Genomic DNA, 14,933 nt, shown 5'->3' with positions numbered 1-14,933 from the left:
GGCTGCTTTCATGGCTACCTCCATCATTGCAGACATTACTTCAGTTTTTTTTTTATCATTTCTGCAAATGTTGCTTTTAATGTGGCATTCTCTTCCAAAGTACTATTCCCACCTTCTCCCTTGGTGGTTATCTGAGTCTCAGCATCGATACTGTTCTCTTTGAGGGCTCTAATCTCCTCCTTTGCTGCTGTCAGCTCTCTTTTTAGATTGCTTATTTCATTCTTTATTTCCTGCATCTCACTCTTGATGTCCTCCAGAAACTGGGCGAACATTTCCTTTATTTCGTCGCCTGAACTTTTCCCTGTTCCCCCTATTGCTTCTGGCTGTCATGCTTGACCCTGTTCCTAGTTGTGCCGTGATAGGATTCGTCAGAAGGGCAGAGCGGGGTGGTGGAGAGAGAGATAGGGAGAGAGGGAGAGAGAGAGAGAGATAAAGAGAGAGATAGAGAGAGAGATAGAGAGAGAGAGAGAGAGAGAGAGAGAGAGAGAGAGAGAGAGAGAGAGAGAGAGAGAGAGAGAGAGAGAGAGAGAGAGAGAGAGAGAGAGAGAGAGAGAGATAGAGAGAGAGAGAGAGGGGGGGAGGGAGAGAGAGAGAGATAAAGAGAGAGAGATAAAGAGAGAGGGAGAGAGAGAGAGAGAGAGAGAGAGAGAGAGAGAGAGAGAGAGAGAGAGAGAGAGAGAGAGAGAGAGAGAGAGAGAGAGAGAGAGAGAGAGAGAGAGAGAGAGAGGAGAAAGTGGGAGGGAGAGAGAGAGGAGATATTCGAGAGAGAGAGAGAGAGAGGAGAGAGAGGGGGAGAGTATGTGTAAGGGGGATGCGGGGGACTGGGGGGTGGGGGGGGGGGTGGTGGTGACCAGGTCAGGTCAGGTCAGATGGGGAGTAAGAGAGGAGGTGGGGTATAGTAAGGGCTTGGCTCTTTCCACAAAAGGTGTTAATCCTTTCTTCCCTGACTGAACGTTTGTGTGTGCGTTTTTGCGTGTGCGTGTGTGCATACGTACGTTGGCATGCGTGTGTGCATACGTACGTTGGCATGCGTACGTGTGCGTGCATGCGTGCGTGTGTCACGAGTTCCCTTAGGCGTTACCTTTACCTAAATGAGGCACGATGAGATTTTAAATATATATGATATCCTGAACAAGAATTTGATAATATTTTACCTCGCACTGTACAGCTGATTAATTGACCAGAGAGTGGTACATACCAGTCTTCCTTTCCGCTCACACAACTAGATTAGTAATGATGATGTATGGTTGCCGGTGCTCCGTCGTCGCCTTCCACTTGGTGATTCACTAAGTGCTAGTAGATTGATGAAGTATGTTACATGGTGGTTAACGTGTCTAATGTGCCTGGTATGTTACAAAGTGATCAACGTGTTTCCTGTGTCCGGTAAGTATGTTACAAAGTGATCAACGTGTTTCCTGTGCCGGTAAGTATGTTACATGGTGGTTAACGTTTCTCCTGTGCCCGGTAAGTATGTTACAAGGTGATCAACGTGTTTCCTGTGCCCGGTAAGTACGTTACAAGGTGATCAACGTTTCTCCTGTGCCCGGTAAGTACGTTACAAGGTGATCAACGTGTTTTCTGTGCCCGGTAAGTACGTTACAAGGTGATCAACGTGTTTCCTGTGCCCGGTAAGTACGTTACAAGGTGATCAACGTTTCTCCTGTGCCCGGTAAGTACGTTACAAGGTGATCAACGTGTTTCCTGTGCCCGGTAAGTATGTTAGAAGGTGACTGACTGATAGATGAAGATTAAGCCACCACAAGAGGTGGCACAGTCGTGAGTAACCCGTATGTGGCAGATGTTTGGGAGTGAATGGTATATTTGGGCGTGAATGAATGGTATGGTATCTTATTGAGTGAACTGTATCTCAACACATATACCGTGTGCTAAGTGCGCATTTATATCGCCAGTCTTTACTGTGTGGTTGCTATCTCAGGGAAGGATACTGCTTGACAGTATTTATGAGGGAATCCAGCTGCTGGACACCTTTTTTGACCAGAAGAGTGGCAGTGTTGATGGCTTCAGGGCGGTTTGTTAGTATAGCAACCATTCCACTTGTGTCCCCATGTTCGTGTAACAATTCCACCTGAGTCCCCATGTTAGTATAGCAACATAAGAACAAAGGTAACCGCAGAAGGCCTATTGGCCCATACGAGGCAGCTCCTATCTATAACCACCCAATCCCACTCATAAACATGTCCAACCCACGCTTGAAACAATCGAGGGACCCCACCCCAATAATTCCACCTGTCTCCTCATGATAGTACAACATCCATTCCAAATATTCTGCCATGTCTATTGCCCTTAGAATTATTGAGTGCATGAGGGTAATGATGTTCATATTAAGATGATCGTAGTAAGTGTTGGTAGTAGTGATAGTAGTAGTGGTGGTGATGGTAGTAGTAGTGGTGATGGTAGTAGTAGTGGTGATGGTAGTAGTGGTGGTGATGGTAGTAGTGGTGGTGATGGTAGTAGTAGTGGTGATGGTAGTAGTAGTGGTGATGGTAGTAGTGGTGGTGATGGTAGTAGTGGTGGTGATGGTAGTAGTAGTGGTGATGGTAGTAGTGGTGGTGATGGTAGTAGTGGTGGTGATGGTAGTAGTGGTGGTGATGGTAGTAGTGGTGGTAATGATGGTAGTAGTGGTGGTGATGGTAGTAGTGGTGGTAATGATGGTAGTAGTGGTGGTGATGGTAGTAGTGGTGGTAATGATGGTAGTAGTGGTGGTGATGGTAGTAGTGGTGGTGATGGTAGTAGTGGTGGTGATGGTAGTAGTGGTGGTGATGGTAGTAGTGGTGGTGATGGTAGTAGTGGTGGTGATAGTAGTAGTAGTGGTGATGGTAGTGGTGGTGATGGTAGTAGTGGTGGTGATGGTAGTAGTGGTGGTGATGGTAGTAGTGGTGGTAATGATGGTAGTAGTGGTGGTGATGGTAGTAGTGGTGGTAATGATGGTAGTAGTGGTGGTGATGGTAGTAGTGGTGGTGATGGTAGTAGTGGTGGTGATGGTAGTAGTGGTGGTGATGGTAGTAGTGGTGGTGATAGTAGTAGTAGTGGTGATGGTAGTAGTGGTGGTGATGGTAGTAGTGGTGGTGATGGTAGTAGTGGTGGTGATGGTAGTAGTGGTGGTGATGGTAGTAGTGGTGGTGATGGTAGTAGTGGTGGTGATGGTAGTAGTGGTGGCATACCTCTGAATCTTTTTTAACTTTATCTCGTGTTTCAATAAGTATGGACTCCTCGCTGTAACTGCATAAACCAGGATTGGTCTGACACATGTTGATGATTCTGAATTTTTCTGAAATTACCAATAACACAAGTGGAGAGCCAATAACACTAGTGGCCTCGACGTGCACAGGAAGCCGGCGATTTGTCAAAGGTCTGCCCACTTGCCCTGATGATCTTTTCTAGTTGAATTTTAAAATTTACCAGAGTTTTGGCATTTATGGTTTGGGTCACAATCACAATCACCACTCAGAGATGGTGATTGTGATAACAGTCGTGGTGGTAGTGATGGTAATAATAGTGATAGTAATGGGGACGACTATTATAATGGGAGTAGTGCCAGTTTTAGCCACTGAAACAATCACCAACAAGTTCAAGAGGGGCTTCCCAAGCTGTGGGGGAACCCACAACACACCGCTGTATAGAGCTTCTCACGGCGCCGGGATGGTTATTGCTCTTTGCAAGAATGGCTTGTTGCGTAATGTTTACACCAACACCCCCACCGTCCTAGGTGTGGAGACCCGTCACCCCACCGTCCAGGGTGTGGAGACCCGTGACCCCACCGTCCAGGGTGTGGAGACCCGTCACCCCACCGTCCAGGGTGTGGAGACCCGTCACCCCACCGTCCAGGGTGTGGAGACCCGTGACCCCACCGTCCTGGGTGTGGAGACCCGTCACCCCACCGTCTTGGGTGTAGAGACCCGTCACCCCACCGTCCAGGGTGTGGAGACCCGTGACCCCACCGTCCTGGGTGTAGAGACCCGTCACCCCCACCGTCCAGGGTGTAGAGACCCGTCACCCCCACCGTCCAGGGTGTAGAGACCCGTCACCCCCACCGTCCTGGGTGTGGAGACCCGTCACCCCACCGTCCTGGGCGTAGAGACCCGTCACCCCCACCGTCCAGGGTGTAGAGACCCGTCACCCCACCGTCCTGGGTGTAGAGACCCGTCACCCCCACCGTCCAGGGTGTGGAGACCCGTCACCCCACCGTCCTGGGTGTGGAAATCCGTCACTCCCACCGTCCAGGGTGTAGAGACCCGTCACCCCACCGTCCTGGGATGTAGAAACCCGTCACCCCACCGTCCAGGGTGTGGAAACCCGTCACCCCACCGTCCAGGGTGTAGAGACCCGTCACCCCACTGTCCAGGGTGTAGAGACCCGTCACCCCACGGTCCAGGGTGTGGAAACCCGTCACCCCACCGTCCTAGGATGTAGAAACCCGTCACCCCACCGTCCAGGGTGTGGAAACCCGTCACCCCACTGTCCAGGGTGTAGAGACCCGTCACCCCACTGTCCAGGGTGTAGAGACCCGTCACCCCACCGTCCAGGGTGTAGAGACCCGTCACCCCACTGTCCAGGGTGTAGAGACCCGTCACCCCACCGTCCAGGGTGTAGAGACCCGTCACCCCACTGTCCAGGGTGTAGAGACCCGTCACCCCACCGTCCAGGGTGTGGAAACCCGTCACCCCACTGTCCAGGGTGTAGAGACCCGTCACCCCACCGTCCAGGGTGTGGAAACCCGTCACCCCACTGACCAGGGTGTAGAGACCCGTCACCCCACCGTCCAGGGTGTGGAAATCCGTCACCCCACTGTCCAGGGTGTAGAGACCCGTCACCCCACCGTCCAGGGTGTGGAAACCCGTCACCCCACCGTCCAGGGTGTGGAGACCCGTCACCCTACCGTCCAGGGTGTGGAGACCCGTCACCCCACCGTCCAGGGTGTGGAGACCCGTCACCCCACCGTCCAGGGTGTGGAGACCCGTCACCCCACAGTCCAGGGTGTAGAGACCCGTCACCCCACCGTCCAGGGTGTAGAGACCAGTCACCCCACCGTCCAGGGTGTAGAGACCCGTCACCCCACCGTCCAGGGTGTGGAGACCCGTGACCCCACCGTCATGGGGTGTAGAGACCCGTCACCCCACTGTCCAGGGTGTAGAGACCCGTCACCCCACCGTCCAGGGTGTAGAGACCCGTCACCCCACCGTCCAGGGTGTGGAGACCCGTGACCCCACCGTCATGGGGTGTAGAGACCCGTCACCCCACTGTCCAGGGTGTAGAGACCCGTCACCCCACCGTCCAGGGTGTAGAGACCCGTCACCCCACCGTCCAGGGTGTAGAGACCCGTCACCCCACCGTCCAGGGTGTAGAGACCCGTCACCCCCACCGTCCTGGGTGTAGAGACCCGTCACCCCACCGTCCTGGGTGTAGAGACCCGTCACCCCACCGTCCAGGGTGTGGAAACCCGTCACCCCACCGTCCAGGGTGTAGAGACCCGTCACCCCACTGTCCAGGGTGTAGAGACCCGTCACCCCACGGTCCAGGGTGTGGAAACCCGTCACCCCACCGTCCAGGGTGTGGAAACCCGTCACCCCACGGTCCAGGGTGTAGAGACCCGTCACCCCACGGTCCAGGGTGTGGAAACCCGTCACCCCACCGTCCTGGGATGTAGAAACCCGTCACCCCACCGTCCAGGGTGTGGAAACCCGTCACCCCACCGTCCAGGGTGTAGAGACCCGTCACCCCACTGTCCAGGGTGTAGAGACCCGTCACCCCACCGTCCAGGGTGTAGAGACCCGTCACCCCACTGTCCAGGGTGTAGAGACCCGTCACCCCACCGTCCAGGGTGTGGAAACCCGTCACCCCACCGTCCTGGGTGTAGAGACCCGTCACCCCACCGTCCAGGGTGTGGAAACCCGTCACCCCACTGTCCAGGGTGTGGAAACCCGTCACCCCACCGTCCAGGGTGTAGAGACCCGTCACCCCACCGTCCAGGGTGTGGAAATCCGTCACCCCACTGTCCAGGGTGTAGAGACCCGTCACCCCACCGTCCAGGGTGTGGAAACCCGTCACCCCACCGTCCTGGGTGTAGAGACCCGTCACCCCACCGTCCAGGGTGTGGAAACCCGTCACCCCACTGTCCAGGGTGTAGAGACCCGTCACCCCACCGTCCAGGGTGTTGCGACCCGTCACCCCACCGTCCTGGGTGTAGAGACCCGTCACCCCACCGTCCTGGGTGTAGAGACCCGTCACCCCACCGTCCAGGGTGTGGAAACCCGTCACCCCACCGTCCAGGGTGTAGAGACCCGTCACCCCACTGTCCAGGTGTAGAGACCCATCACCCCACGGTCCAGGGTGTGGAAACCCGTCACCCCACCGTCCAGGGTGTGGAAACCCGTCACCCCACGGTCCAGGGTGTAGAGACCCGTCACCCCACGGTCCAGGGTGTGGAAACCCGTCACCCCACCGTCCTGGGATGTAGAAACCCGTCACCCCACCGTCCAGGGTGTGGAAACCCGTCACCCCACCGTCCAGGGTGTAGAGACCCGTCACCCCACTGTCCAGGGTGTAGAGACCCGTCACCCCACCGTCCAGGGTGTAGAGACCCGTCACCCCACTGTCCAGGGTGTAGAGACCCGTCACCCCACCGTCCAGGGTGTGGAAACCCGTCACCCCACTGTCCAGGGTGTGGAAACCCGTCACCCCACCGTCCAGGGTGTAGAGACCCGTCACCCCACCGTCCAGGGTGTGGAAATCCGTCACCCCACTGTCCAGGGTGTAGAGACCCGTCACCCCACCGTCCAGGGTGTGGAAACCCGTCACCCCACCGTCCTGGGTGTAGAGACCCGTCACCCCACCGTCCAGGGTGTGGAAACCCGTCACCCCACTGTCCAGGGTGTAGAGACCCGTCACCCCACCGTCCAGGGTGTTGCGACCCGTCACCCCACCGTCCTGGGTGTAGAGACCCGTCACCCCACCGTCCTGGGTGTAGAGACCCGTCACCCCACCGTCCTGGGTGTAGAGACCCTACACCCAGGACGGTGTAGGGTCCTGGGTGTAGAGACCCGTCACCCCACCGTCCTGGGTGTAGAGACCCTACACCTAGGACGGTGTAGGGTCCTGGGTGTAGAGACCCGTCACCCCACCGTCCTGGGTGTAGAGACCCGTCACCCCACCGTCCAGGGTGTGGAAACCAGTCACCCCACTGTCCAGGGTGTAGAGACCCGTCACCCCACCGTCCAGGGTGTAGAGACCCGTCACCCCACCGTCCAGGGTGTGGAAACCCGTCACCCCACTGTCCAGGGTGTTGCGACCCGTCACCCCACCGTCCAGGGTGTTGCGACCCGTCACCCCACCGTCCTGGGTGTAGAGACCCGTCACCCCACCGTCCAGGGTGTAGAGACCCGTCACCCCACCGTCCAGGGTGTAGAGACCCGTCACCCCACCGTCCTGGGTGTAGAGACCCGTCACCCCCACCGTCCAGGGTGTAGAGACCCGTCACCCCACCGTCCTGGGTGTGGAGACCCATCACCCCCACCGTTATAATGTTATAGTCGTGTCGCTAAGTGACGCTTTTCGCTGGAACTGTCAACATCTTGGGCGGCAGAGAGGACGTTGACACAATTAGGTGACGCTGCAGAATATATAAAAATTGTTGTGTTACCCAGTGGGTGTTGTCTGGGGCAGTAGGTGAGGTCTCAGCTGGGTTCCCTGGCCTGGTCACCTAGACCCCAGTGTTGTCTGGGGCAGTAGGTGAGGTCTCAGCTGGGTTCCCTGGCCTGGTCGCCTAGACCCCAGTGTTGTCTGGGGCAGTAGGTGAGGTCTCAGCTGGGTTCCCTGGCCTGGTCGCCTAGACCCCAGTGTTGTCTGGGGCAGTAGGTGAGGTCTCAGCTGGGTTCCCTGGCCTGGTCGCCTAGACCCCAGTGTTGTCTGGGGCAGTAGGTGAGGTCTCAGCTGGGTTCCCTGGCCTGGTCACCTAGACCCCAGTGTTGTCTGGGGCAGTAGGTGAGGTCTCAGCTGGGTTCCCTGGCCTGGTCACCTAGACCCCAGGATGTAAACAAGTGTACACTTCCTAACGATACTTGGATGAGTATTTGACAAGTAGTGCTTCGCCTATTTCCAATCGTACGTGTCAATTATTTCGGGGTTGTTGGTGAGGAAACCTGTGATAATGATCTGATTTTGTGGACACAGCTTTGTTTGTTTTTGTCAAGCACCTTGCAAGATGCAGTGTTGTCTTGCCTATATATTGAGATCGTTGAGGGGCTGACAGTCCTCAAGTACGCAGGTAATGCATAGGCGACATTTGTCTCTTTGAAGGCGTTTCTTTTAGGGTTAGGAGAGTTCATGAGGAAGTTGGTTGTGGGGTGACGCTTAAAGTATGTGGTTAGGTGTAGCATCTGGTAAATGCTGGCATGGGTTTGGTATCTATTGATTATGTCTTTAAGAACTCTGTCTTATTGACCGTTGAAAAAATGTTCTTGAAGAAAAATTTAATAGGGTGAACCGTTGAGTGTGTGTATTCACCTAGTTGTGCTTGCGGGGATTGAGCTCTGGCTCTTTCGGTCCGCCTCTTGTCACACACACACACACACACACACACACACACACACACACACACACACACACACACACACACACACACACACACACACACACACACACACACACACACACACACAAGTGTGTAGTCTCTGTGAGGAGTTCAGAGACTACATAGCAGGCACCATAACAATGGGAGGACCAAGAATAGTAGTAGCAGTAATATACAACCCTCCACCAAATGACAGGAGACCCAGTCAAGAGTATGAAAACAACAACATGGCAGTTAACACTATAATTGAGAGGGCAGCCTCTGCTGCCTGTAGAAATAGATCCCACCTGCTCATCATGGGGGACTTCAATCACGGAAGGATTGACTGGGAGAACAAGGAACTGCATGGAGGCGAGGATACGTGGAGAGTCAAACTATTGGAGGTGGTGACTAGAAACTTTTTAACCCAGCATGTCAGAGAACCCACAAGGATGAGAGGAAATGACGAACCAGCGAGACTCGACCTAGTCTTCACTCTGAACGACCCGACATAAGAGAAATCGGTTTTGAGGACCCAGTAGGAATGAGCGACCACAGTGTATTGGTGTTTGAATACTTGATTGAAGAAGGGTTATTGAACTCGAGGAGGGATACTGAAACCAAAAGGTTAGCATACCGAAAGGGAAACTATGAGGAGATAAGAAAATTCCTAACAGATATAGCATGGGAAACAGAGCTCAGGGGAAAGACGGCCCAAGATATGATGGACTTCATCACGCAGAAGTGCAAGGACACAGCAAACAAGTTTGTCCCAGTCCAAAAGGAAAACAGTGAAATGAAGATGAGAAACCCATGGTTTAATCAGAGATGTAGGCTAGCTAAGCAGCAAAGTAAAAGGGCATGGAGAAACTATAGGAATAACAGGACACTGGAGAGCAGAGAAAGATACCAGAATGCCAGGAATGAATATGTCAGGATGAGTAGAGAGGCAGAAAGACAATACGAAAATGACATCGCAAGCAAGGCAAAGACTCAGCCTAAATTGCTGCATAGCCACATCAGGAGAAAATCAACAGTAAAGGAACAGGTTATGAAATTAAGGATAGGGGCAGAAAGATTCACTACAAACGACAAGGAAGTGTGTGAGGAACTGAATAAGAAATTCCAGGTCTTCACCTTAGAGCAAGGAGAAATTCCAGAGATAAGAGAGGGAATAGCTAACTAGGAACCACTGGAAGAGTTTGAGATTACCAGCGGGGAAGTAAGGAAGTGTTTACTAGAGTTGGATGTGACAAAGGCTATAGGCCCAGATGGAATCTCCCCTTGGATACTAAAGGAAGGAGCAGAAGAACTGTGCCTACCACTCTCCATAGTGTATAACAAATCACTGGCGACAGGGGAACTGCCAGAAATTTGGAAAGCAGCTAACGTAGTCCCTATATGCAAGAAAGGGGATAGACAAGAGGCACTGAACTACAGGCCAGTGGAGAAGATTGTGCGAAGAAAGCTAGTGGAGCATCTGGAGCGAAAGAACTTTGTAACACAGCATCAACATGGGTTCAGGGATGGAAGGTCCTGCCTCACAGGGTTACTTGAATTCTATGACCAGGCAACAAAAATAAGGCAAGAAAGAGAAGGGTGAGCAGACTGCATATTCTTGGATTGTCAGAAAGCCTTTGATACAGTACCACACAAGAGGCTAGTGAAAAAGCTGGAGATGCAGGCTGGAGTGAAAGGGAAGGTACTCCATTGGATAAAGGAGTACCTAAGCAACAGGAGACAACGAGTCAGTGTGAGGGGTGAGGTCTCAGATTGGCGAGACATTACGAGTGGAGTCCCGCAGGGGTCAGTCCTTGGACCTATACTGTTTCTGATATATGCAAATGATCTCTCAGAGGGTATAGATTCTCTCAATGTTTGCCGATGATGCAAAAATTATGCGGAGGATTGAAACAGAGGATGATAGTAGGAGGCTACAAGATGACCTAGACAGACTGAGTGAATGGTCCAACAAATGGTTGTTGAAGTTCAACCCGAGTAAATGCAAAGTAATGAAACTAGGCAGTGGAAGCAGGAGGCCAGGCACAGGATACAGAATAGGAGATGAAGTACTTAATGAAACGGACAGAGAGAAAGATTTAGGAGTTGATATCACACCAAACCTGTCTCCTGAAGCCAACATAAAAATAATAATGTCTGCGGCATATGCGAGGCTGGCTAACATCAGAACAGCGTTCAGGAACCTGTGTAAGGAATCATTCAGAATCTTGTACACCACATATGTAAGACCAATCCTGGATTATGCGGCCCCAGCATGGAAGCTGTACCTTGTCAAGCACAAGACGAAGCTGGAAAAAGTCCTAAGGTATGTCACTAGACTAGTCCCAGAACTAAGAGGCATGAGTTACGAAGAAAGGCTGCGGGAAATGCACCTTACGACACTGGAAGACAGAAGAGTAAGGGGAGACATGATCACAACCTACAAAATCCTCAGGGGAATCGACCGGGTAAACAAGGATAAAGTATTCAACACTGGTGGGACGCGAACAAGGGGACACAGGTGGAAACTGAGTATCCACATGAGCCACAGGGACGTTAGATGGCACTTTTTTCAGTGTCAGAGTAGTTAACGGATGGAATGCATTAGGCAGTGATGTGGTGGAGGCTGACTCCATACACAGTTTTAAATGTAGATATGATAGAGCCCAGTAGGCTCAGGAACCTGTACACCTGTTGATTGACAGTTGAGAGGCGGGACCAAAGAGCCAAAGCTCAACCCCCGCATGCACAAATAGGTGAGTACACACGCACACACACACAGTAAGCAGCCCGTAGCAGCTGTCTACCTCCCAGGTACATATTTACTGCTAGGTGAACTGGCGCATCAGGGTGACAGAAACTTTGCCCATTGTTTTAAGCCTCTGCCGGGAATCGAACCCGGACCATTAGGCCTTCGACCCCCGAGCGTTATCCACTTAGCCGCGAGGCTCCTTTCACCCTTTGTGCGAGTATTCACAGAGTTGTGTTTGCCTGAGTTGAGCACTGCTCTTTCGGCCCGTCTCTCAACTGTCAATCAATCAACTATTACTAACTACTGACTGTTACGGTATCGACACCATCGTCGGAGTGTGGAGTGGAAAACCAGTGCCATCTACGGGTCTGCACTCCAATTTCCCTAATATTGAGAGCTACGTAGACAACGCCATCTGTGGGTGGTGGCATGGTATCGGCAAATGGCTCCAGTTTCCTCCCCTAGTTAGAAAGAGAAATCGAGGTGGATGACCTCTGGTGGGTGTCGAGTCACCATCAGCGCCATCTAGGTTGTGACACGAGCATAATGTCAGCTCCCCGGTGAATGAGTGTTTCCTCGTGGTTTTCACAGTGTCCTATCCATCTCATTAATGACGTTTTTATGTCCACAGAAGTGACGTGTGGAGGCAATTGGGGTGAGGAAGGCAGTTTACCTTGGGCAGTCCACGAACCCTTAGCTTGGTCCTGAAAGAAGACTAAGTAAGCTGCTGTCGATTGAAGCAGTGCGTTAGCTGCTAGTATACGGTGTTGAAGATCGGCGTACTTCGGCATTGGCTATTAAGGGATAGAGTGATGCGCCTAGTGTGAAGTGCGGCTAGCAGGCTGTTAGAGGTTTCTGCCAGGGATTAGCTACCCCTGTATATGGTTGTTTGGGACTACTGTCAGCGTGTTGCTGAAGCCCTCTGCCAGTGAGCAGCTGGAGAGTGGAGGTGGGGGTGTAGGCGCATCGTGATACTGTGTGGGAGGTCTGGCCCATGAAGAAAGGCGAACTCGCCAGTGTTTGCCAGTACGAGTGGACAGGGTACTCGCTGGACGTCGTAGTCACTGGAGGTGGTGAACACTGCTAACACATTTGTCCTGCATGTAAGTGACACTATTGTACATAAGTGTAGTAATAATCTGTTTATATATATATTTAATGGTAAAGGTAAATATATTAGTGAAGGGAATCGTGTGTTGTTCACCCCCCCCCCCTTTATTTACTCACCGCACTACTACAGTTCTTGAAAGCATTTTACCAACTTGGGGTCGGACACTATAAAAGAGGTTATAACAGATTACGACTGAGAACCCGGTTACTGGCCCATAGTCGCCGTAACACTAACTAATTTTTTCCACCCCCCCCCCCAGGAAGCAGCTCGTAACAGCTGTCTAACTCCCAGGTACCTATTTACTGCTAGGTAACAGGAGCATCAGGTTGAAAGAAACTTTGCCCATTGTTTCTCGCCGGCGCCGGGAATCGAATCCCGTACCACTGGATTACGTATCCAGCGAGCTGTCCACTCAGCCACCGGCCCCCTATGTACTCACCTAGTTGTGCTTGCGGGGTTTCAGCTTTGGCTTTTTGGTCCCGCCTCTCAACCGTCAATCAACTGGTGTACGGCCTGAGCCTATTGGGCTCTATCATATCTACATTTGAAACTGTGTATGGAGTCAGCCTCCACCACATCACTGCCTAATGCATTCATTTTACTAACTACTCTGACACTGATAAAGTTCTTTCTGATGTCCCTGTGGCTCATTTGGGTTCTCAGCTTCTATCTGTGGCCCCTTGTGCATGCACCACCCATGTTAAATAATCCATCCTTGTCTACCCTGTCAATTCCCTGAGAATCTTGTATGTGGTGATCATGTCGTAACTCCTGCCTCTTAGTTCTGGGCCCTAGCCTAGTGGCATACCTCTGAACTCCTTCCGGTTTCGTCGGAAAAACGCCGCCGATGTTATTCTTTTGATGTGTGCTTCAGGAGACAGGTTTGGCGTGATATGAACTCCTAGATCTTTCTCTCTGTTCGTTTCATAAAGGACTTCATCTCCCAGTCTGTATCCTGTGTCTGTCCTCCTGTTTCCTCTCCCTAGTTTCATTACCTTACATTTACTTGGGTTGAACTGAAGTAGCCATTTGTTGGAGCATTCATTCAGTTTGTTTAGGTCATCTTGTAGCCTCATACTATCATCCTCCGTTTTAATCCTCCTCATAATTTGTGCATCGTCCACAGACATTAAGAAGAACGAGTCTATTCCCTCAGGGAGATCATTTACATATATCAGGAACATTATTAGTCCAAGAACTGATCCCTGAGGGACTCCACTAGTTACGTCTCGCCACTCGGAGACCTCACCCCTCACAGTGACTCGCTGTCTTCTTTTGCTTAGGTACTCCCTTATCCAATTTCACTCCTACCTACATCTCCAGCTTGTGCACTAGTCTCCAATGGGGTAGTGTGTCAAAGGATTCCTGGCAATCTGAAAATATGCAGTCTGCCCATCGCTCTCTTTCTTGCCTGATTTTTGTTGCTTGGTCATAGAATTCAATCAATCCTGTGACACATGATCTGCCATCCCTGAACCCATGCTGATGATTTGATACAAAATTCTTCCACTCCAGATGTTCCATTAGCTTTTTTGCACAATCTTCTATATCACTTTGCATGGTATGCAAGTTAGTGACAGTGGCCTGTAGTTCAGTGCCTCCTGTCTATCACCCTTCTTGAATATCGGGACTACATTAGCCATCTTCCAAGTTTTTGGCAGTTCACCTGTCACCAGTGATTTGTTATACACCATAACTAGAGGCTGACACAGAGCTTCTGCTCCTTCCATCAGTATATATGATGAGATTCCATCCGGGCCTAAAGCCTTTGTCACTTCCAACTCTAGCAGATGCTTCCTCACCTCCCCACTGGTAATCACAAACTCAACTAGTGGTGTTTGGTTAGATCTGCCCTCTCCTATCTCTGGAAATTCCCCTTGCTCTACAGTAAAGACCTCCTGACTTTTTTTATCGAGTTCCTCGCACACCTAATGTGTGTGTGTGTGTACTTACCTAGTTGTGCTTGCATGGGTTGAGCTCTGGCTCTTTGGTCCCGCCTCTCAACTGTCAAGTGGTGAACAGGTTCTTGAGCCTACTGGGCTCTATCATATCTACACTTGAAACTGTGTATGGAGTCTGCCTCCACCACATCACTGCCTAATGCATTCCATTTGTCTACTACTCTGACACAGAATTTTTTTTTCTAATGTCTCTATGGCTCATTTGGGCACTCAGTTTCCACCTGTGTCCGCTAGTGCGTGTGCACCTGGTGTTAAATAATCTGTCTTTTTCTACCCTATCAATTCCTTTGAGAATCTTGTATGTAGTGATCATGTCCCTCCTAACTCTCCTGTCTCCCAGTGACGTGAGGTTTAATTCCCGTAGTGTCTCCTCGTAGCTCATACCCCTTAGTTCGGATACTAGTCTGGTGGCAAACCTTTGAACCTTTTCGAGTTTAGTCTTATCCTTAACTAGATATGGACTCCATGCTGGAGCCGCATACTCCAGGATTGGTCTGACATATGTGGTATATAATGTTCTGAATGATTCCTTACACAAGTTTC

The 14,933-nt window shown here is 51.6% G+C and overlaps 1 protein-coding gene across 1 annotated transcript; it reads right to left on the bottom strand.

Annotated features, from left to right (window-relative positions):
* Positions 1-1,927: 1,927 nt before the first annotated feature.
* LOC138350195 (mucin-19-like) lies at positions 1,928-11,749 on the bottom strand. Its single transcript, XM_069300541.1, has 4 exons — positions 11,627-11,749; positions 5,682-7,020; positions 3,183-3,289; positions 1,928-2,086 (listed from the first exon to the last, which is right to left on the bottom strand). The coding sequence occupies exons 1-4, from the start codon at positions 11,747-11,749 to the stop codon at positions 1,928-1,930; spliced, it is 1,728 nt and encodes a 575-aa protein (XP_069156642.1).
* Positions 11,750-14,933: the final 3,184 nt, after the last annotated feature.

The sequence above is a fragment of the Procambarus clarkii genome, chromosome 44, assembly GCF_040958095.1.
Source record: "Procambarus clarkii isolate CNS0578487 chromosome 44, FALCON_Pclarkii_2.0, whole genome shotgun sequence".
Lineage (NCBI taxonomy): Eukaryota > Metazoa > Arthropoda > Malacostraca > Decapoda > Cambaridae > Procambarus > Procambarus clarkii.
Note: the sequence above shows the minus strand (reverse complement) of the source record. Positions and strands in the feature narration are given on the sequence as shown.